Here is a 23,254-nt window from a genome sequence, read left to right as displayed (position 1 = left end):
GGTAATGAGGGTCTAGGTTATACAGGAACTAGTAGGCAATTGGGAGGACTACTCAAAATGGTGTGGGAAGATATTTGAGTAGAAGAGTGACATGGTCGGACTTATCTAATGGTGATTTTGGACTAGGATGGTAGAAGTATTTATGAAGAGATGTAGTCTATCTAATTCTAAATATATTTTGAGTCAATAATAGATTACAGTAAATTTGGAGACTGTGAGGGTAAGATAAGCAGAGAAGGCCCTGGAGGAAGATGAGAAGACTGTATACCTTGGGCTATCTCATACCATATAGCTTCCAGATAAAAGGGAAGTTACCGTATTTTTGGACCATAAGACACACCTAGGTTTTAAAGGAGGAAAATAGGGAAAAAATTTGAGGCAAAAAATGTGCTAAAATATTTAGTAACATAAATAACATAATATTTCACCAATGTAAATGTAAACAGAACTCAACAGCAGCATTAACAACCATTATTCCTCCCAAATTTGGGGGGGGGGCAGTGCATCTTATAGTCCAAAAAATATGGTAGTTTGGTCTACAGCAAGGGCTCCCAATTGGTAGCCTGCCAGCCAAATCTCTTATTAATAGCTTTTAAAAAGATTTTATTTATTTTTAGAGAGAAGAGAAGGGAGGGAGAGAGAGGGAGAGATACATCGATGTGCTAGAGAAATATTGATCGGTTGCTTCTCACACACTCCCAACCAGGAACCTGGCCTGCAACCCAGGCATGTACCCTGACTAGAAATCTAACCAGCAACCTTTCAATTTGTTGTATAATGCCTATCCCCCTGAGCCACACCAGTCAGGGCTCTTATTAATACTTTTGTTTGATCACAGTGTTTAAACTTTTAAAAAATTAGTTGTTAACACTTAAAAATTCAGAACTGGATTCCAGGCATCTCTTAAAAACTCGGGGGCGGGGGTGGTGGTGGGGAGGCAACACTGAGCCTTATTCCCAGAGGGAAAAAGTTGACAGGCACTAAGTGTAAGTACTAGATGCCTCCTTCTTCAGTTTTCCAGTCCCTGCCTCTCTTCCTCCCCCCCGCCCGCCCCCTCCCCAAGTTTAACTGTCATCGTGCATGCACTGCTGTTTTCTTACAGAAAAGCTAGGAGGAAAGTGAACTATTTCTTGCTGCTATCAAAATTTTTCTTTTATATGGTCCACTTCACATATTTACGTTACCTGCCCAGACCTTGTTGATTTTTGAGTTTGCAACTCCCAGTGTAGAGGAAAGAGGCCCAGACCCTCAGTCCTAGTGCCTGTTCTGCCTTAGTCTACCATGTGACCTCGAACACAAAAAAATGGCCTCTTTGGATCTCCTTAGAGTTAGGAGACTAAATTGAATGTTATTTGAAAAATTCTAACACCCTGGAGGGCTTGTGAAGTTTCAGTAGGCCAGTACCCTCCCAAACAGCAAGGGAGCCCAGCCTAGTATATATGTCAGAGAAAGAAGACACTGGAAGGAACTGGTGCCTATATTAATAATGTATAACTTGAGCCCAGAGCCAGGGAGAGGAATGTACACTGTGGTGTGCGTGTAACTAGAAGTGCGCTCAAATAAGCTGTTCTTGTATAGGTTGGTGCTTATCTGTTCCTGTGTACTCTATGTACCAGGCTCTATTTTAGGTGCAAGGGATGTAGCAATGAACAAGACAGACAAGGTCTCTGTTATCATGGAGCTTATATTCCAGTGAAGGACACAGAGCTTATATTCCAGTGAAAGATCAGATAATATATAAGTAAATAAAATACATACGATAATTTCAAATAATGAAGAAAGTGAAACAGAAAGATTTAATAGTTTCTGGAGGGGCAAGCTGTGCACAGAGGCGGGTACATAAATGTGGTGCACGTACTTGCACAGGGGCCCATGTTTGAATCCTGGGTCCACATATTTATGCTTATTTGTGCCTATATGTGTATTGGGTTGGCCAAAACGTTTGTTTTTTTCCCCATAAAATGGCTCTAGTAGTGCTTATTTGTCTTTAACTTCATTCCAAACAATTTTGTTAGATTGTATTGTGACAGCTGTCATATCAGTGTGCATTAAAAAAAACATCAAATTGGTGAATTTTTGTGTAGCCATTTTAATAGTAAAGATAGAAGAAAATGTGCAACATATTTGACATATTATGCTTTATCATTTCAAGAAAGATAAAAACACAACTGACATGCAAAAAATGATTTGTGCAGTGATGAAGAAGGTGCTGTGACTTATTGAATGTGTCAAAAGTGTTTTGTGAAGTTTTGTGCTGGAGATTTCTTGTTGGACAATGCTTCATGGCTGTGTAGACCCGTTGAAGTTGATAAGGAGCAAATCGAGGCATTAACTGAGAACAATCAATGTTATACCACACAGGAGCTAGCTGACATACTCAAAATATCCAAATCAATAAAATTATTTGCAAAAATGAAAAATGTGTCTTTTATTTTACAGAAAAAACTAATTGGATTTTTTGGCCAACTCAATACACAGGCAGTATTTATTTATTTATTTATTTATTTATTTATTTATTTATTTATAGATTGTATTTCTTTATTTTTGGACAGAGGGGAAGGAGGGAAAAAGAGGGAGAGAAACATCCATATGTGAGAGAAACATCAGTTGGTTGCCTCTTGTATGCCCCAATGGGGAACCTGGCCTGCAACCCAGTCATGTGCCCTGACAGGGAATCAAACCAGTGACCTCTTGGTTCACAAGCCTACGCTCAATCCACTGAGCCACACCAGCCAGGGCCATGGGCAGCTTTTATACCTGGGGTATTTTTATATTATATGTGATATTACGCATGTCGGTTTACACAGGTGAGCTGGTATGTGGTATGCATGTGGAAATGTGTGCATGGGTATGTGGTATATGTCTACATTTAGCCATAACTGGAGATGTTCTGAAGTTCCTATGGCACTCATCAGTGGGTCAGTTAAGGAAATGGCTTTTTTGCCTCTGGCATTCAGGGCCATTTGCCAGCTTCCTCTCTCCCTGTTCCTTCCCACTTTAGAAAGCTCTCTCTGTTTGGCTCTTCTCCACCCTAGAGGAGCTAAGCCAGGGAGAGGATAGTAACTGACTCATCAAGCCAGGAGGTGGGAAGAGGCTGATAATCCAAAGGCCTGGCTTCTCTGCTAGCCTCTGTCCTTGACAGTATGAGGGGAAGAGCCTGGACTTGAAATCAGAAGACCTGAGAATCTATTCTTGGCTCTACCAGTTAATTATTGTGTGACCTTGGCCAAGCTATTACATCTCTCTAGGTTTCAGTTACCTCCTTCATAAGTACTCTGGGTAATGTAGTGTTTAGGAAGAGCTATGTGGTGCTGTTGCATTCTGAGCAGGGGCAATGGCGTGAGCAGAAGTATGGAGGTGGGCCTTTGTGTGTAAAGGAAGCCAGGAGAAACCCGCTTAGAATAAAATTCAAACTTCTTACCATTACCTGGAAGGCCCTATGTGATCTGGCTGCTTTCTGCCTCTTATTCTTACCCTCCTTCTTGTTCACTATGCTTCAGCTAAACTGCCTTCCTTTCTGTTCTTTGTATATAGTCCAAGCTCTTTACCACCTCAGTACCTTTCCAAATTTCATTGTTCTCTCTGCCAGGATACTCTTCCCAAGAATGCATATAGCTGCTTACTTCTCATTACTCAGGTCTTAGCTCAAATATCACCTCCCTGGAGAGAGGCTTTCTCTGCCTATCTTAGTATCATCCTCTATTGTTTATCAATATTTAAAATGCACATATCCTTTGATCCAATAATTTTACTTCTAGTTAATCATCCTACAGATGTATTTAAAAGTGAGTACAATGACAAATTAATAAAGATATTCATCGAGCATTTATTAGTTAGATAAATTATGGTACATACAAATGGTAGAACATTATAAGGATGACAAAAAAATGAAACAGCACAGTAAATCTTGATGGAGAATGATATCAATGTATATTGTTAAGTTATTTATTTATTTAGATTTTATTTATTTATTTTTAGAGAGGGAAGGGAGGGAGAAAGAGAGAGAGAGAGAAACATCAATGTGTGGCTGCTGGGGACCATGGCCTGCAACCCAGGCATGTGCCCTGACTGGGAATCGAACCTGCGATGCTTTGGTTTGCAGCCCACACTCAATCCACTGAGCTACGCCAGCCAGGGCTATATTGTTAAGCTTTTTAAAAAGCAAGGCGATTGAGCTCTATACTTAAGACTTGTGCAGTTTATTGGATGTATATTGTACTCAATAAAAGATAAGATATAGAATAGTGTGTACTATATGCCATCATTGTATAGAAAACAGTGAGAATTACACATAAATATATGCATGTTTATGCTTGTAAAAAGCATAATTTATACTTGTCTGATATGTTTGTCCTTTAGTTATACAGCTTTCCCACATCTACCCGCCCTGTGCTTGGTTGGCATCTGTGAGGTGCTTATTTTTCTTTTGAACATCATTAAAATTCAATTTTTTTAAATTCAACTTTTAGATTTCCATCTTTAGTGATATCCCAAGGACCTTATGAAAGTTGCTGAAATTGTAGCCTTCTTCCAAAGTAATCATCTTGGTCACATCATGCTAATTAAATTTCCCTATCTATCCCTTCCTTCCTACAAGGAATGGCCTTATCTCCATATTGACTATTTCTGGAAAGTTATACAACATAGGGTAACAGTGGTTGCCAGTAGGCAGAATGACTGGGGTATGGGAAGGGAACTTCTCATCACATATCTTTTTATGAAGTACCATTTATATTTCTTATTCAAAAAATAAAATTGAAAAATTAAAACCACTGAGGGGGAATATTTTTGTAGTTAAATCTTCACATATAATCATGAAAGTTCCTTAAGATATCTTTTTAAAATGTATTTCTCAAGTAATATTTAGCATAATCTGAATTGTCTTGGTTGTATTTGTTACTTGGATATTTCTTGCACAATCATAGGAATATAAGCTTCATGTTGTCAGGAATCTTGCTTATCTTATCCATCAGTGCCTTATTTCTACATGTGTATATAGTACATAATAGTCATTGAATAAGCAAACGAACAGATGTAAGAATGATCAAAGAAAACCAGCAGAGGCCCAGGGAGGAGTGGGAGGCAAGGCTGAGCAGGACAGAAATCAGCTGACAGAGGCTGGTCATTCTCAAACTTTAAATTGATGTCAGAATCATGTGTGATTCTTTTTACCAGCTTATAATAAAGAAGTAGATTCTTGGACCCTGTGATTCTGATTCAGTAGATCTGAGTAGGGGCTCAGGAATCTACATTTTAACAAATTCCCTAGGTGACTTGTGTGCGAGTGTTCTGGAGACCCCACTTTATATCTGTGATATAATTTCTCCTTAATACATCCCTAGGATGGAAGATAAGGGACCATCATCCCATTTATCAACCTAAATGAGGCTCAGAGATTAACAATACATTTTTCAATGACACACAGCTTGTGTATAAAGTATACTTTGAAAGGCCAAAGTATCTGACCAGTCAGTTCAAGCTGTAGTGGTAGATGGCTCAGCCTCACAGGACATTCCCAGGCCTTGGTGTTGCTGAATGGGTTTTATGACTGTTCCTATTTTTTATTTGGAAAAGAGATTATATTTCCTAATGACTTTTTTTCTGATGTATTTCAGGGAAGGCAATGAGCCAGAGGAGACCTCCCAGATCACATACCATGAACTTCTGGTCCAAGTGTGTCAGTTCAGCAATGTTCTCCGAAAACAGGGTGAGTGAAGAGGTGGGGGGAGGGGACTGAAGGGCCTGACCTTGGGGCATCTGAGGACTTGGGAGAAGCAGACAAGGGATGGACAGAATCTGGTACTGGGACTAGAAGAGGTCAGCTGGAGGGGTGGTGGTGGCGATAGCTGGATGAGAGGGAGGGAGTAGCAGCACAGAAGATCCATGGTCTATGTCCTTTATGTGCAGGCATTCGGAAGGGCGACCGAGTGGCCATCTACATGCCCATGATACCGAAGCTTGTGGTAGCAATGCTGGCATGTGCTCGTCTTGGGGCTCTGCATTCCATTGTGGTAGGAATTTGGGCTGGGAAAGGGGCCTGTTGGGGAATGGGGCTCTGAAGAAGTAGATTGGGTCTGGGTAAGAGGATCTTAAGAACCAGACTAAGGAGTTAAAATGTTGTTTTCTTTTTTTAAATCCTCACCCAAGGACATGCTTAGAGAGGGGAAGGGAGTGAGAGAGGAAGAGAAACATCCATGTGGAGAACAACATCTATTGGTTGCCTCTTGCACGCTTCCCGACCAGGAACCAAACCTACAACCTAGGCATGTCCCCTCTCTGGGAATTGAACCCGAGAACTTTCAGTCTATAGAATGATGCTCCAACCAACTGAGCCACACCAACCAGGGCTAAAATGTTTTTGTTATAGGTTATCAGTTATCCAGTTTCTTCTAGCACCCTAACTTATAGACCCTAAAGGTTTTATTAGTGACTCCTTTCTTTGTTCACTTAATCCCTGGGCCCTCACTCCCTTGGTCTTTTTTTTTTTTTTAATTGATTGGTTTAAGGCAGGGGGTGGGGGAGCAAAGGGACACACACACACACACACACAGAGGAAAACAGACAGATACTGATTTGTTGTCCCATATTTATATGCTTTCATTGGTTGCTTCTTGTATGTGCCCTGACTGGGGATCAAACCTGTAACCTTGGTGTATAGGGATGATGTTCTAACCAACTGAGCTATCCAGCCAGTGCTCCCTCAGTCTTTCTTTCCTTCCCTAGTTTGCAGGCTTCTCTGCAGAGTCTCTATGTGAGCGGATCCTAGATTCCAATTGCAGCCTTCTCATCACTGCAGGTGACTAATTTTCTCACTGCTTCTCCAGAACCCCTACACTCCCAAGTCTTTGTTTCAACTAGCTAGTTGGAGTTTGGGACTGCTCAGTGTGGAGGGTAGGGGCTGCTCAGTTTGGAGGGTAGGGACTGCCTACTGTGTAGCTCCTGGTTCTACCTCAGCCAACCCTCTGTCTGCTCAGATCAGATGGAAGAGTTAAGAGGCCCACTCAGGAAGGACTTTATGGATATTGTGCTCACTAGGGATAAGGGGCAAGGAGTGTGGTGCCTTCCTAAGGCCTGGAATGTCTGTTGCTCCCCAAAGATGCCTTCTACAGGGGGGAAAAGCTTGTGAACCTGAAGGAACTGGCTGATGAGGCCCTGGAGAAGTGTCGGGAGAAGTAAGTATGTTTGGCTGGTTGGCTACTACTCTGAGTCAACGAGGCCTTTTCCCAGTGCCGTTTTCCCTTTGTCCCACCTACCCTAGATGGACAAAAGTTATCTTTTGAGCCAAACATTCTACCACTTCAGGCTTTTCTTTCCTCCAGGGGTTTCTCAGTGAGATGCTGCATTGTGGTCAAGCACCTGAGAAGGTCAGAGCTGGGCACAGGTGACTCTGTCAGCCAGTCCCCACCGATTAAGAGGCCATGTCCAGATGTGCAGGTGAGTCTGCTACTGCTATGCTCTCCTCTGGGCTCAAATGGGTTTCCTCTTCCTGCCCAGGAAGTTCCTGATGTCCTTTTCTTCTTCATTATAATTCTGAGGATCTGAGAGCCATCGTAGGAATGCCTCCCCTGGTAGGACTGGCTGGGAGCTGGGGGACTTTGAACTTGAAAGTAGTTAGGGAGCGCTTTGCAACTTGGGACCTTCAAGTGAGACACTGTAAGGGAGACTGGTTGGGGTATCCTGATGGGCACAAGGGACCCTCAGGGCTTGGACTTAGGTTAGAAATGGGCAGACTGGGGTGACTAAATACAGTTATCTTGATTACTGGGCTGTGGCTTGGGGTGGGCTACCTGTGGAATCCCACCATGTAAAGACTAAGATCTAGCCCTCAAGATATCATCCTTATTAGAAAAGGAGCCAGCCAGAAAAGGAGGAGTTTGGGGCACACTGACCCTTCCCTCCCACTTTCCTATACTTGGACCTTGCTCACCATACTTTCTGTGGGCTCTTAGCAGGGTAAGCCGAAAGAGAAACCCAAGCACATCTGGCCCCAGGTGTCCACCTCTGCGCTGCCTTGGGCACTGTCTTCCTGCGTGCTTGTCTGTGTGTCCATTTGCTCTTTGCTTGTTTGCCCCATTGAGGTGACTGCCAGACCTAACCCCTTTATCTCTGCCCCAGGGTCCTTTGCCATTTAAGTCACTTCCAAGGGTTGTGAAGCCGATCACCAGTTGCTACCTCTCTGAACTGGCATACAGCATGCTCTCAGGGCAGTAGCACCAGACAACCCATTTTTCTCCTGCTGCTCAGGACCTTTGTGGGACAGAGGACCAAGCAACCTATCAGAAAGTCTTTACTATGCACTTAATTGGGTCAGAGCCAGGAGAGACAGGAGGAAGGCAAGTAGAATAGACCTTAACATTGGGAATTCACCATCAAGTTGGGGAGGTAGATATGTATTACAAATGAAAACCTAAGTTCTATATAGGACAGCAGAGAAGAAGATTCTTAAATACATTTTTATACTATTTTGGGATTTACAAACTGCACATAAAGTCCGATAAAGTTAAGTGCTAAATTGGCCCTAGCTGGTGTGGCTCAGTGGATCGAGTGCCACCCTGCAAACCAAAGAGTCGCTGGTTCAATTCCCAGTCAGGGCACATCCCTGGGTTGCAAGCCAGGTCCGCAGTAGGGGGCATGTGAGAGGCAACCACTCATTGATGTTTCTCACCCTCTCTTTCTCCTTCCCTTCCCCTCTCTCCAAAAAGAAAGAAATAAAATCTTTTAAAAAATCAAGTGCTAAATTGAACAAAAGTTACACTGTAGGTGGTTCTAAGAAGGGAAATCCCTAAGTGGGGACTCAAAGCAGATTAGTGTAGAGGAGAGACTGGGTTTGGAGTCCAGAGACCAATTTGTAGCTGTATGACCTTGAGTAAGTTGCTTTTGCTCTCTGGGCTTCAGTTCTCTTATCAGTAATGAAGAGATGATGATGCATGCTTAAAAGGAAACCACTTTCCTTATTAACAAAGTAGAAAACTCACAATTCCTCTGAGTTTTACCATCCTCAGAGGGTGTCTTACCTAAATCTGCTATGATTATAACATCTTAGGCTAATGGTAAATATAATCTTCCTTTTCTCTATTCTCATTAGTATGGTAGAGACAGGTCTGATTCCTAGGGGACACTGTTTCCTTTTTAAAAAAAAGTTGTTGACACTATTACAGATGTCCCCTTTGCCCACCTCTACCCAGCCCCAGCCCCTTCCTCCCCTGGCCTTCACCACACTATTGTCTGTGTCCATGGGCTATTGCATATATATTCTTTGTCTTAGGAAAGAAGAACAAAGTTGTAGGGATCACAATACTGGATGTCAAACTATACTACAAAGCCATTGTAATCAAAACAGCCTGGTACTGGCAGAAGAACAGGCAATAGGTCAATGGAACAGAATAGAGAGCCCAGAAATCAACCCATGCTTTTACGGTCAATTAATATTTGGCAAAGGAGGCAAGAGCATACAATGGAGTAAAAACAATCTCTTTAATAAATGGTGTTGGGAAAATTGGACAGGTACATGAAAAATAAAAGAAACTAAACCAGCAATTTATACCATACACAAGAATAAACTCAGAACAAGTGGGACTATATCAAACTAAAAATCTTACACACAGTAAAAGGTGCCATCATCAAAATGAAAAGGGAACGCACTATATGGGAGAACATATTTGCCAATGATACTTCTGGTAACTTCCAAAACATATAAAGAACTTATATACCTCAACATCAGGAAGACAAACCATCCAGTTAAAAAGTAGGCAAAGGACCTGAAGAGACACTTCTCCAAACAGGACATAGAGATGGCCAATAGACATATGAAAAGTTGCTCAATGACACTGTTTCCTTTTAAAACTCAGGTGGGAACCTAAGATTTTTTCTCTTGAAGGAGGTAACAAACTCAGTGATTAAAGCATAGGCCAGACTACTTGGGTTTAAATCCTGGCTCTTTCTCCTGATACTATGGGAGGTTGGTCAAGTTATGTAAGCCCTCTTGCCTTAGTTTCCCCATCTGTAAAATAAGGATAATAGTTGTACCTAATGGATGGGGTTTTGTCAATATATGCAAGGTGTTCAGCACATAGTAACTACTCCATAAATATTAGCTTTTATTGCTTTTAAAATAGGCTGCATTTCTAAGAGGGAAAACAGAAAAAAAATAATAAATTCTTGTAATTCTTTGATACCAGAGATCTCCAGGCCACAAGCTCCTGGATTTATGTTTCTTGGAGGTGAAAACAGTTACCAAAAAACCAAAGACCATAAAAACGGGCTTACAAAGTCCAGGTTTCTTGGCCTAAGCATTGCAGTCCAAGATGCAGAATTCTTGGCAGAGGTCCAAACCCCCTCATCCTTAAGCAATCACTAAGGACGGGCCTACACAATTTGTGTGTGCCCTCCTCAACTATGTCATCTTTGAGCTTCCTCATGTTTCTCCAACACCTGGCATCTGCCCTCCCTGAGGCTACCCTGGTCCAAGGACAAAGGCCAACTCACCTCCTCAATGTGTATTTCAGAAAATTCAAACCCTTTCCTAGTTCAAAGCTCTGGGCTCTCATAGGCACACAGCTAATTCACAATGTTTGTGGCACTAATTGAACTCTCACCCTACTTCCTGGTACAGGTTATCAGCTCCACACATGAAGCATGCCCCTTCCCCGCCTCCCCTTCTTAATCACATATCCACAAAGTAAACAGAGGGAGAAGAGGGAGAGAAACATTGATGTGTGACAGACACATCGATCGGTTGCCTCTTGCATACCCCCAACTGGGGACCTGGCCTGAAGCCCAGGTATGTGCCCTGACTGGGAATTGAACTGGAGACCTTTTGGTTCACAGGCCAGCACTCAATCCACTGAATCACACCAGCCAGGGCAGGTAACAGTTTTATAAGATTATAAGAGTCCTCTCATTGCCACAATGTAACTTGCCTTTACATGTACCTATTGCCTTTTCTGACAATTCACATCACTGTCGTAGACTGGCAGTATTTGCCCAAAGCCATATTGGCACACTTCTGCTTAAATACATTAATGATGGTCTGGCTGGTGTAGCTCCATGGATTGAGTGCAGGCCTGTAAACCAAAGGGTTGCTGGTTCGATTTCCAGTTAGGGCACATGCCTGGGTTGAGGGCCAGGTCTCCTGTAGGGGACATGCAAGAGGCATCCACACATTGATGGTTTCTCTGCCCTCTCCCTCTCTTTCTCCTTCCCTTCTCATCTCCCTAAAAATAAATGAATAAAATCTTTAAAAAAATAATTTAATAAATGTATAAATGACTTCATCTAAAGTAGATCATTTGGCAAGAAAAAAAGTGTTCATGTGACAAGGTATGTGTAGACCTATATGGCTATTCCACTAAAAAATACGGTGTGTTTTTTAGCTCACTGGCAGCTGTCTCCCTTCTTTTTCTTCTTAAATTTTTAATGGTGCCTCACTTGGCCTAGACTTGTCATTCTTATGATGCTTATATGCCAAAAACTTCAAATTCTCTAGACTAAGGGGCAGATAGTAGAGAAAGAGGAGAGTGGTGAGAGAGTTATTTTATAATTTATCAAGGTATGTGTCTAGTATTTTGGGGTTTTTTTTTAAACCAAATATATAACAGTAGGTTAACATATAGACATACAGCAGGAGTAGGGTGTTTCTCTTACACTATCATGTCTACCTGCCAGTCAGGGCCATCAAACATGCAAGAGGTTAATGAATATGACAGGGCTTTGGGACAATTAAAGCAAACCTCAAACAGTTCCTATCATCATACCCTTACATTTATCTCCCAGAGGAGTTCAGGGGAACTGAACTAACTTCCATCTTTCTGACATTCATTGGTGCCCCCCACCCCCCACCCCCGCCGCCAGGGTAACCCAAGTCCTGATATTTACTGTGGATAATACCTTTCTCTTTTGATACTCCCCAAATCCTGTGAGACCATTGGGACAAACGACTATCCTCATTTTAAAAAGGGGTAACAAGGTAAAGGGACTTGCCCAAGTGACTTGCTTAGAAGTGGCACAGAACTGGGATTGAAATCTAGTGCAAATTTTGGACAAATTTAGGGAATTTTGCTTCAGCAAAACTGTCTGTTCAAAAGGTGATATAACCAGGAAAGTAAAACAGTTTCAAGCAGAGTTTAGAAAAATTTGGGGATGACAGATCCAAAAATAGCTATCAAAGGCACTCCGCTATAGGGAGACATCCCTCCAGGAGAAGTCCATTTTGGTCCTTCTCCACCAACTTAAAACAAGTCCTCCTGACACATGGAATCTCAAGTAAATGTATTTCGGGAAAACTCATTGGTACCAATTATGTAAAGGCAGAGGGAGGTCAAGGTAGGACCCTCCAGACAGAGAATGAGGTCTGGACTTTCATGAAAAGGCGCTTGGAGCAAGATCTGTTGACTTCTTTCACTACTAACTGACAGGGCCAGATGCCTGCCTTATCTGCAGGCTCTGACTAATTTTGCATTTCTGAATTGTGTGGTGTTCACATCCGTGCCAATGAGCCACTAGTCCCACAAGTATATATGTGTGTATGCAGGTCTGTGTGTGCATATTCATTCATCCAACAAAAATTTATTGAGCACCTTTTGAGTGCCAGGCATTTCACTAGGTACTGGGGATATAGGTGGGGAAAAAAGACAGACATACCACTGCACTTACAGAGGTCACTATCTAGTTGGGGGGACAGTAATCAAGCAAACAACTAAAATAACTAGAAATATGTGCCGAGCGAGAAAGGAATATGGTGCAGTGATCAAGAATAATAGCAGGGGTGATGCTGGGAGTGGGAATCTACCAGATACTCTCCAAGGAAAGCCTTTCCAAGGTGACATTTAAACTAAGAATTGAAGGATGAGAAGAGACCAGCCAAGGGGCCCTCCTCAGCCTGAGGGCCAGGTGAGGGGGAACTCTGGAGCAGGGTGCTGGGAGCACCCAGGAAACCTGCTATTCTGTTCCTGTTCTCTCTGCTCTCTTCCACCCTCGCAGGGCCCTTCCTCCCTTCCACAACCCCCATCTGCCAGTCCCACCCCAGCCCCTCTATGTGCCAGGTATCTCCTGCGCCCATCTTGAGCTGTTCACAGTTCTTTCCTGCCCATTTCTGCCTTTCTTCTCCTGCAGATCCCTTGGAATGAGGACGTTGACCTGTGGTGGCATGAACTCATGCAGGACGCAGGGGATGAGTGTGAGCCTGAGTGGTGTGATGCTGAGGACCCGCTCTTCATCCTGTACACCAGTGGCTCCACAGGCAAACCCAAGGCAAGTGTGTGAGCACATGTATGCACATGTGCATACAGTGTGTAAGGGTGAGAAGTGAGTTTCTGAGGGCGCATTTAATGACATCAATTTTACTCTACAACCCTGAGTTTCAGAAATGTCAATTACCTTTTCTAAATCAAATTAAGGCATTAGATTGTGAGGCTCAGGTGAGATAATTTAAGTGAAGGCTTTCATAGTGCCCAGAAAATGAGAAAAGCATGAGTCTATATGGCTTGTATTGATGGTTTTTTTTCCATGCCTACATGGTTTGGTTGAAGGAGAGCTGCCCTGTCAACTCAAGACCAAGAGTGGACACAGGGATCCCTCTTGGGCTCCTAGACTACAGCTTTTTGAGCTCAGCTCCTTCAACATGCCACACTTTAACATCTAGTCCAGGGGGGTCAAACTCATCTTCACTGGGGGCCACATCAGCCTCGTGGTTGCCTTAAAAGGGCTGAATATAATTTTAGGACTCTATAAATGTAACTACTCCTTAATAACTAGGGTCAAGGAGTTCGGCGCTGCCGCCGGGTAGAAACAAGGTGCCCGGCTGAATAAAACAAGGTGCCCGGCTGCATTTGGCCCATGGGCCTTGTGTTTGCCACCTGTGATCTAGTCCCTGGGAGGGCACAGTGGGAGCCAGAAATACTTAAGAAGACTTGGACTACTTTCGGTCAAGGTGGAGGCATAGGCAGACACACTGTGCCTCCTTGCACAACCAAGAAAAGGACAACAAATTTAAAAACAAAAAACAACCAGAACTGACAGAAAATCAAACTGTATGGAAGTCTGACAACCAAGGAGTTAAAGAAGAAACATTTATCCAGACCAGTAGGAGGGACGGAGGTGGGCCGCTGGGCTGAGAGGACTCACGGCAAGGCAGCAGCGGGAGGACCAGGGTGGGCAAGGCGGTGGCTGGTGGAGGGGAGGAACAACTGGGGAGTGAGATAGACTGCGCAACTTTATTTCCAGTGAGGGGAAATAAAGCCTCAAAGCCTCTGACTGAAAACACCTGTGGGGGCAGCAGTGGTGAGAAACTCTCAGCCACATAGGAGAGTTTGTTGGAGAGACCCATAGGTTCCTAGAACCTACACAGACCCACCCACCCAGGAATCAGCACCTGAAGGGCCCAATTTGATTGTGGATAGCGGGGGAAGTGACTAAAAACCAGCAGAGAGTGCAGTAAGTGGTTTTGTTCACTCTGGAACATACAACATCACAACTCAGTGATGTGGGTTGCCCCGCCCTGGTGAACACCTAAGGCTCCACCCCTTACTACGTAACAGGCACACAGATACAAAAAAAAAAAAAAAAGACCCAAATGAAAGAACAAATCAAAGCTCCAGAAAAAATACAACTAAGCAACAGAGAGATAGCCAACCTATCAGATGCATAGTTCAAAACACTGGTAATCAGGGTGTTCACAGAATTGGTTGAGTATGGTTGCAAATTAGAGGAAAAAATGAAGGCTATGAAAAATGAAATAAAGGAAATTGTACAGGGAATCAACAGTGATGGAATGAGAACTGGGACTCAAATAAATGATTTGGACCAGAAGGAAGAAAGAAACATTCAATTAGAACAGAAGGAAGAAACAAGAATTCAAAAAAATAAGGAGAGCCTTAGGAACCTCCAGGAAATCTTTAAATGTTCCAACATCCAAATCATAGGGGTGCCAGAAGGAGAAGAAGAGCAAGAATTGAAAACTTAATTGAACAAATAATGAGGAACCTCCCCAATCTGGTAAAGGGAACAGACTTTCATAAAGTCCAGGAAGCTCAAAGAGTCCCAAAGAAGTTGGACCCAAGAAGAAACACACCAAAGCACATCATCATTATATTAGCTAAGATGAAAGATAAGGAGAGAATCTTAAAAGCAGCAAGAGAAAAGGAGAGAGTTACCTACAAAGAAGTTTTTATTAGACTATCAGCTGAATTCTCAAAAAAACCTCACAGGCAACAAGGGGTTGGAAAGAAGAATTCAAAGTCATGAAAGGCAAGGACCTCCATCCAAGATTGCTCTATCTAGCAAAGCTTTCATTTAGAATGGAAGGGCAGATAAAGTACTTCCCAGATAAGGTCAAGTTAAAGGAGTTCATCATCACCAAGCCCTTATATTATGAAATGTTAAAGGGACTTATCTAAGAAAAAGAAGACCAAAAATATGAACAGTAAAATGACAACAAACTCACAGCTATTAACAACCGAACCTAAAAACAAAAACAAACTAAGCAAACAACTAGAACAGGAACAGAATCACAGAAATGGAGATCACATGGAGGGTTACCAGCAGCAGAGTGGGAGGGTTATCAGCAGGAAAGAGCGGGAAAAGGTACAGAGAATAAGCAGCATAAATGGTAGGTACAAAATAGACAGGGGGAGGGTAAGAATAGTATAGGAATTGTAGAAGCCAAAGAAGTTATATGTATCATCCATGGACATGAACTAAAGTGGGGGAATGTGGATGGGAGGGGGTGTGCAGGGCAGAGGGGAATAAAGGGTGGGGGGGAATGGGACAACTGTAATAACATAATGAATAAAATATATTAAAAAAAAGAAAAGAAGAAAAAGAAAACTTAGACTGTTCCATCAACTTGAAAGATGTCACTCTGCCTTCTACCTACCCCATCCCTAAATTATTTTCCCTGCATGCTCTGGAATATCCCTCAATGAGTTTTTAGAAACGCAGCTTTGGTCTCTCTCTCCTAGGGATGGGATATTAATAGAATAAGAAAAGATTGTCTATTTTTCTCTACTCTCACTCTGTCGATGTGTAACTGAGTGTGTGTGCACAAACGTACAACAGAGACACCATCTGTGAGTGTACTGAGTGTTCATGTATGAGAGTAATGCGGGTGGCTCCTAAATACCATCTTAGGGTGTGGGTGTGAATGACGGACTGATGTTACGTGTGTGTGAGGTACTACATGGGCACGCGGAGAAAAGGGGGTGGAGGAGAGATGGAGGGTGTGAAAGGCGTGCCAGTGGTCAGCGGCGGTGAGCCCAAGCCCTGTCCTGAAGCCTTCTTCTTCCCGCAGGGTGTGGTGCACACAGTTGGAGGCTACATGCTCTATGTGGCCACAACCTTCAAGTACGTGTTTGACTTCCATCCAGAGGACGTGTTCTGGTGCACAGCAGACATTGGCTGGATCACTGGCCATTCCTACGTCACCTATGGGCCACTGGCCAATGGTGCCACCAGTGTTTTGGTGAGAAGGGAGCTGGGACCAATAGCTACCTGGCCCACTTAGGGGGTGGACAAGGTGATCCAGGATGACTGCCTCCCAAGGCCACTTGGTCTAGAGGCAGTAGGACTTACACATTTCTTGCACAGTTCTGGGGGGTTTGTGAATCCTGAGTGGGAAGTTCTTTTGGCTTGTCTGGTAAAGGAGTAAAGTCACGGGTTTGTCAGAAAGGGCAAATTACTGAGCCTGGGGCATGGTGGGGGAGTGGAGGAGCTACTGGGAAGGACCAGAAATGACCAGCCCTCCCTGGGTTAGTTTGAGGGTATCCCCACATACCCGGACGTGAGCCGCATGTGGAGCGTCGTGGACAAGTACAAGGTGACCAAGTTCTACACAGCACCTACAGCTATCCGCCTGCTCATGAAGTTTGGAGATAAGCCTGTCACCAAGTGAGACCCCTCCCCAGCTGCTGCCCCATTGGTGTCCCTGAGAACAACTGGCCTTTGTGCACTCGTTTTCATGCCACTGTCCCAACTCCCTAGCCCGGAATGGGGGTGGGTGGGCAGAAGAGCCTGGGTATATCTTCCTGATTCCTCTTTCCCCACTCCCCTGCCCAAGGTATAGCCGGGCATCCTTACAGGTGTTGGGCACAGTAGGTGAACCCATCAACCCTGAGGCCTGGCTATGGTACTACCAGGTAGTAGGCGACCAGCGCTGCCCCATCGTGGACACCTTCTGGCAGACGGAGACAGTGAGTAAGGGGTACAGAAGGTTGGGGCTCAGGGACAGTGTGGGAAGACTAACTCAAACCCCTGATCTCTGACTTCCACAGGGCGGCCATATGCTGACGCCCCTCCCTGGGGCAACACCCATGAAGCCTGGTTCTGCTGTGAGTGAGGCTCCCTCGGCTGGCCCTGGGCTAGGCAGGGACAGAGTCTTGGGGCATTTGGCCTAAGCAGAGGGTGGAGGACTGGACTGATATGTGTGACGAATTTGGGGCTGTCCTTCTCCATGGGAGAGGTTGAGTTGTGTCAGAATTGCCTCATTTCTCTCCTTGGGTCCTGTCTCCTGTTTGCTTCTAGACCTTCCCATTCTTTGGTGTAGCTCCCGCAATCCTGAATGAGTCTGGGGAAGAGTTGGAAGGTGAAGCTGAAGGCTATCTGGTGAGGCCCTTGGAGGGGGGTCTTGGAAGAGTGAGGGGAAAGGGTCCACTAAGTGATACTGTACTTTGCTTCAGCGTTTAGAACCTAGTCTCTCCTGGTAGCTGCTGTGATTAAAGTTCCATAGTTGAGGGTTTATCATTTGCAGAGGTCCTGCAGGGAATTGTTCTGGATTCTGCACGTGCCTGCCTCTCTGCATTTTGGCCCATGAGGCTCTTAAGAACTCTGCTCAAAGACTCCTGAAGGTGCCTTTTTGGGTCTTGAAGACTTAGTCCCAACTTTTCCTTTGACAAACATTCTAGTGTGAAAGGAAGCTTCCTAACGTAGTGGGAAGTCATATAGGCTCCAGAGTCAACTTACCTGAGTTCAAATCCTGGCTCTGCCTCTTCTGTGACCTCAGATAAGTTACCTAACCCTTCTGAACCTAAATTTCCTCAATTGTAATATCGGGTTATAATAGTACCTTTGTCTTCTGTGGTTGCTGGATTGATTAAATTAGATGATCCATGTGAAGTTTAGCACAGAACCTAACAGTACTTGATAAATGTTCGCTGTCGTTATGATTGTTGTATTAGAACTTATAACATCAGCCCCTACTCTCCACCCCACTTCACTTTTACTAAGAACAAAGCAGTAACAAGGGCAACACTTGAATCCAGCCAGGCCTTCTGCCTCTTAGCCATCATCTTCTCCATTTGCCACAGGATGTTATTGATTGGGGAAGTAATTTACTCATGAGTGGGTCCCACATTTTTATTCTGTTTTCATTTGCATCAAACTGGATCTGCTTTCCTGAGGGGATTATCCAAAAGGAGACTCAAATTTACTAAGTGTTCATCATCAACATAACATTGTGCTAGGCATCTTATACCTGCTATCAATTTAATTCTCAGATTATTTTCTCTGATTTACAGATGAGGATCCTGAAGCTCAGATAGGCAAAGTTACTTTCCTGAGGTCACAAAGAGGCACATTCGGGACTCTAAGCCTGGATTGTCTATCTCCAAAGCCTATACTTTGTAGTACTTCTCAGGAACAGCATCCAGGGCATTTATCCTCAGATTTGGCAAAGCTTGGATTGTGTTTCAGTGAGACAGAGTAACAGAAGTGACCGCTGTGCCTTCCCCACTCCCCAGGTGTTCAAGCAGCCCTGGCCAGGGATCATGCGCACAGTCTATGGGAATCATGAGCGCTTTGAGGCCACCTACTTTAAGAAGTTCCCTGGGTACTACGTGACAGGAGATGGTGAGCCTTGGCTATCCCCTTCCCCACTCTTCCTAACAAGACATGTACCTTCCCCTCCCATTTTCAGGAAGAGTTGACTAAGGGTGAAGAAGCACAAGGAGAGAAAAATGTGTCCTATGTTATCAGAGCTACAGAGACTGTAAGGGCAGGAACGAGTATTGCAGAATGGGTCTCAGTGTGGTGCCATCTGAGATTTGCTGTATGAGGAATGACGTTTTTGTTGTCATTGCTCCTGTGTTGAAAAGGATGGGGCATATGGCAGTATTATGTCACGTGTGCCCCCATACCTGGAGGCTGTGTTTGCCCATATGTCCATCCACCATTGCACTCATCCACAAATATTTACTGAGCACCTAGTATGCCCAGGCACTGATCTAACCATGGGGATAATGCCATGAATAAGGCAGGCAAGGTCTCTGCTCTCATGGGACTTACTTTCCATTAAAAGAATACAGACCATAAACTCAGCAAACAAGTAAATAAGCTTGTCTTACTGATGAGTGCTGTGAAGAAAAAAATGCTCTGAATAAAGTAATGGGATAAAGAGCGTCTGAAGGCATGGCCATATATGGAGTGATGAGAGAAGGCTTCTCTGAAGTGACATTTGACCACAGACCTGTTAGGTGAGAAGGGGCCAGTCATGGGAAAATGCGAATTAAGTGCGAGTGTTCTGTGCAGACACGTGCTTGCAACGTCTGAGGAACAGACTGAAGCCTGGGTGGCCAGTGTGTAGTGAGCAAAGGAAGAATGTTACATGGGTTGAAGAGGGAGATAATATAAGGCCTTGTGGGCCATGGTGAAGTTTGATTTTATCCAATGTACAGTAGAGGCTTTTAGGGGTTTTGAGCAGAGAACTTGATGAGGACTTATTTACTGTTTAGAAAATAACTTTGCCTGCTCTGGCCAGTGTGGCTCAGTTGGTTGAGCATGGGCCTGTGAACTGAAATGTCACCATTTCAATTCCTGGGCAGGGCACCTGCCTGGGTTGCAGGGTTTGTCCTCCATAGGGGCATGTATAAGAGGCAACCAATCAATGCTTCTCTCTCACATCAATGTTTCTCTCCTTCTCTCTCTCTCCCTCCCTTCCTCCCTCTAAAAAATAAATACATAAATATTTTTAAATGATTTTATTTATTCATTTTTAGAGAGAAGGGAAGGAGAAAGAGGAGAGAAACATCAATATGTGGTTGCCTCTCATGCGCCCCCTACTGGGGAGCTAGCCTGCAATTCAGGCATGTGCCCTGACTAGAAACTGAACTGGTGACCCTTTGGTTCGCAACCCACGCTCAATCCACTGAGCTACACAGCCAGGGTGAATACATAAATATTTTTTTTAAAGAAAATAACTTTGCCTAATTTATGGAGAATAAACTTTTGGTATGTGTATTAATTATGTATTGTTGTGGAGCAAATTACCTCCAAACTTGGCAGCTTAAAACACCAAATATTATATTATCTCATACAATTTCAGAGAATCAGCAACACAGAGTGTCTTAGCTGGTGGTTCTCATTCAGAGTCGCTTGAGGGTTGCAGTCAAGCTGTTGTTTGGGGCTGCAGTCATCTGAAGGTTTGACTGAGCCTGGAGGACCCACTTTCGAGCTCACTCATGTGGTGGTTGGCAGGAACCCTCAGTTCCTTGCCACTTGGGCCTCTCTATAGGGCCATTCATGATGTGGCAGCTGGCTTCCCCCGGAACAAATAATCTGAGATAATGCAGCCAAGATAGAAGCCACATTGTCTTCTATAATCTAATCACAGAAATGACATTCCATCACTTCTGCCAAATTATATTGCTCGCACAGACTAACTAGTCCAATGAGAAAGGGCCACAGTGGGGTATGAATACCAGGAGGTGGAGATCAGTGTGGCTATTTTGGAGCCTGGTCTCCACAGTGGGCAAGCACAGAAGCAGGAAGACTTGCTAGGAAGCTAGTGCAGTGCGTAATATGGATCATGTATCCTTCTGTGGGGTATTACATGGTGCATTTCTTCACAATTCCCAGGCTGCCGGCGGGACAAGGATGGCTATTACTGGATCACTGGCAGGATCGATGACATGCTGAATGTATCTGGTGAGCGCCAGGGACCACTTTCCCTTCTCATTAGCCCTGCTCTCCCAGCGACTCCCAGCTAAAGCCTTTTGAGAGAGCCAGGATGTCCTTTGGCCAGACCGTGTTTGGAGTGAAGCATCCAGTTCTGGGCCCAGGTTTTGGAGGAAGAGTGATAAACACTGGAATGTGCCTGAAGGAGGGGACTGGGATGGTGGGGCAACTGTGGCATGTCATATGAGGAATGAATGAAGGGCCTTTCTAATTTGACCAGACCAGGACTGCCCTGCAGGCACGGATGGAGCAGGGGCTGGGATAGAGGCCAAGATCTTTCTCATGGCACTTCCTTTCCCTTGACAAGGTCACCTGCTGAGCACTGCAGAGGTGGAGTCAGCACTTGTGGAACATCAGGCTGTTGCAGAGGCAGCTGTGGTCAGCCACCCTCATCCTGTGAAGGGCGAATGCCTCTACTGCTTTGTCACCTTGTGTGATGGCTATTCCTTCAGTCCCACTCTCACTGAGGAGCTCAAGAAGCAGAGTGAGGAGCCTCCCTGGGCAGGGAGGGACTGCAGGGTTTGTCCTGACGGCCCAGTTACCACTGCAGGTTGTTGGGGAGGGGCTGAAGCGAGCTGCTCCCCAAACCACAAACAGATCCCAGGGGGGTGATTGCCCTCTTTCCATTCTGTCTCCATCAGTCAGCCACTAGGATAATAATGACTGGCATGTATAGAATTCTTTCTCTATGCCAACACTGGGCTAAGTGCTTTAAATGCATATAATCACCCCCAAAACAAATCCTATTGTTACCATCATTATAAAGATGAAGACATTGAAGCTCAGAGAAGTTAAATCACTTGCCTGGGGCCACACTCTAGTAAAGTGGGATTTCAACTTTAGCGGGTTAATTCTAGAGTCTGAGCTCCATGAAGGTACATTAAGATAAATGAGATAGGCCCTGGCCAGGTAGTTCAGTTGGTTAGAATGTGGTCCCAACAGGCCAAGGTTGTGGGTTCAATCCCTGGTCAAGGCACACACAAGAATCAATCAATTAATGCATAAATGGAAGGTGGAAGAACAAATCAATGTTTCTCTCTCTCCCTTTCTAAAATCAGTTTTAAAAAGATAAATGAGAGAGTAAAGAGACCATGTTTTAAAAAGAAAGACAGATAGGCAGTGCCCTTGAAGAGGCGATAGGTGGGGAATAAAGTCATCTCTATTTTGGTTTTGGGGAGCCTGGCTAAAGGTTCTGAAGTAATGCTTAATGATTTGTCGGTTACAGTTAGAGAAAAGATTGGCCCCATTGCCACACCAGATTACATCCAGAATGCACCTGGCTTGCCTAAAACCCGCTCAGGTATGTTCAAAACCTCGAGGATTGGGATTGGGTTGTGGTGGAGTGTGGGTGGATGAAAGCCTTTGGCAGAGCTGGAGTTGGCTGGCGCGGTCACCAGGTAACCAGAAGCCTGTGGTCCTTTAGGGAAAATCATGAGGCGGGTGCTTCGGAAGATTGCTCAGAATGACCACGACCTGGGGGACACATCTACTGTGGCTGACCCATCTGTCATCAGCCAGCTCTTCAGCCACCGTTGCCGGACCATCCTGTGACCAAGACTGCCCTTTACCCAGGATTCCCCCCGCTTGGCTTTCCAAAGTTTTGCCCACTCTCCCTGTCCCCATCCAAGAGTGCTGAGGGCCAGGGCTGACCCACACCACCTCCCTCAACCAGGTGTCCGGGACCGAGGACCAGCTTTACCCTTGGGTGGAGGCAACTTCCTGTGACTGCCAGGCAGATGGGACAGAATCCAGGTCAGCCTTAAGTTGCTGTGCTTGCAAAGAGCCCTTGGAGCCCGGAACAGGGAACTGAAGGTCATATTCCCAACCCAAGTTGAGTGTTCAGAGGGCAAGTGAGGCCTAGACTGGAGAAGCAGGGAGGCAGCTCTGTAATCCTACGTCAACTCTCAGGAAGCACCAGCACTTGTCTTGGGCATGCACTTGCCCTTAGACACACCTGTTTGTGAGTTCTGGAACAATTATTATTATGTTTTAAATACTCTGCTTCTTTTGCTCTGGGTCTTTTGTGCCAGATGACAGTGCTTGCCTGCTCATTTGCTCCAGGGGCTGTGAAGGCAGGCTGTTTCCAGACGGTTTTTAAATCATTTGCTTCTTTGGGGCCAGAGGAACTTGTCTTCTTTGTCTTCTGTCCCCACCTTCATCTGAACACAGTTGTGCCCAGGACAGACACTCTCAGATGAAACTCTTTTCTCCCCTCAGTTGTGCCCAAGCTCTGTTGTTGGAATAAAGTCTGTGACCTCAAGAAGATGATGACTTGTTTTCTTAGGTGTCTTACAGGTTCTGTACTTGCCAGCTG

The 23,254-nt window shown here is 44.5% G+C and overlaps 1 protein-coding gene across 1 annotated transcript in view; it reads left to right on the top strand.

The window, feature by feature from the left end:
* ACSS2 (acyl-CoA synthetase short chain family member 2) overlaps positions 1–23,203 on the top strand; it is a 57,273-nt gene extending 34,070 nt beyond the window's left edge. The window contains exons 3-18 of the mRNA XM_045833478.1: positions 5,616–5,707; positions 5,908–6,011; positions 6,724–6,796; positions 7,097–7,172; positions 7,320–7,434; positions 13,111–13,248; positions 16,286–16,456; positions 16,748–16,881; positions 17,051–17,183; positions 17,265–17,321; positions 17,515–17,595; positions 18,729–18,837; positions 20,842–20,910; positions 21,248–21,424; positions 22,166–22,240; positions 22,364–23,203. Coding sequence (XP_045689434.1) covers positions 5,616–5,707; positions 5,908–6,011; positions 6,724–6,796; positions 7,097–7,172; positions 7,320–7,434; positions 13,111–13,248; positions 16,286–16,456; positions 16,748–16,881; positions 17,051–17,183; positions 17,265–17,321; positions 17,515–17,595; positions 18,729–18,837; positions 20,842–20,910; positions 21,248–21,424; positions 22,166–22,240; positions 22,364–22,491 — 1,732 coding nt within the window. The 3' untranslated portion in view covers positions 22,492–23,203. The remainder of the gene's footprint in view (positions 1–5,615; positions 5,708–5,907; positions 6,012–6,723; positions 6,797–7,096; positions 7,173–7,319; positions 7,435–13,110; positions 13,249–16,285; positions 16,457–16,747; positions 16,882–17,050; positions 17,184–17,264; positions 17,322–17,514; positions 17,596–18,728; positions 18,838–20,841; positions 20,911–21,247; positions 21,425–22,165; positions 22,241–22,363) is intronic.
* Positions 23,204–23,254: the final 51 nt, after the last annotated feature.

Source organism: Phyllostomus hastatus, unplaced genomic scaffold, assembly GCF_019186645.2.
Source record: "Phyllostomus hastatus isolate PE091 unplaced genomic scaffold, TTU_PhHast_1.1 phas_contig_17, whole genome shotgun sequence".
Classification (NCBI taxonomy): Eukaryota; Metazoa; Chordata; class Mammalia; order Chiroptera; family Phyllostomidae; genus Phyllostomus; species Phyllostomus hastatus.
This window is presented reverse-complemented; position numbering and strand designations above follow the sequence as displayed.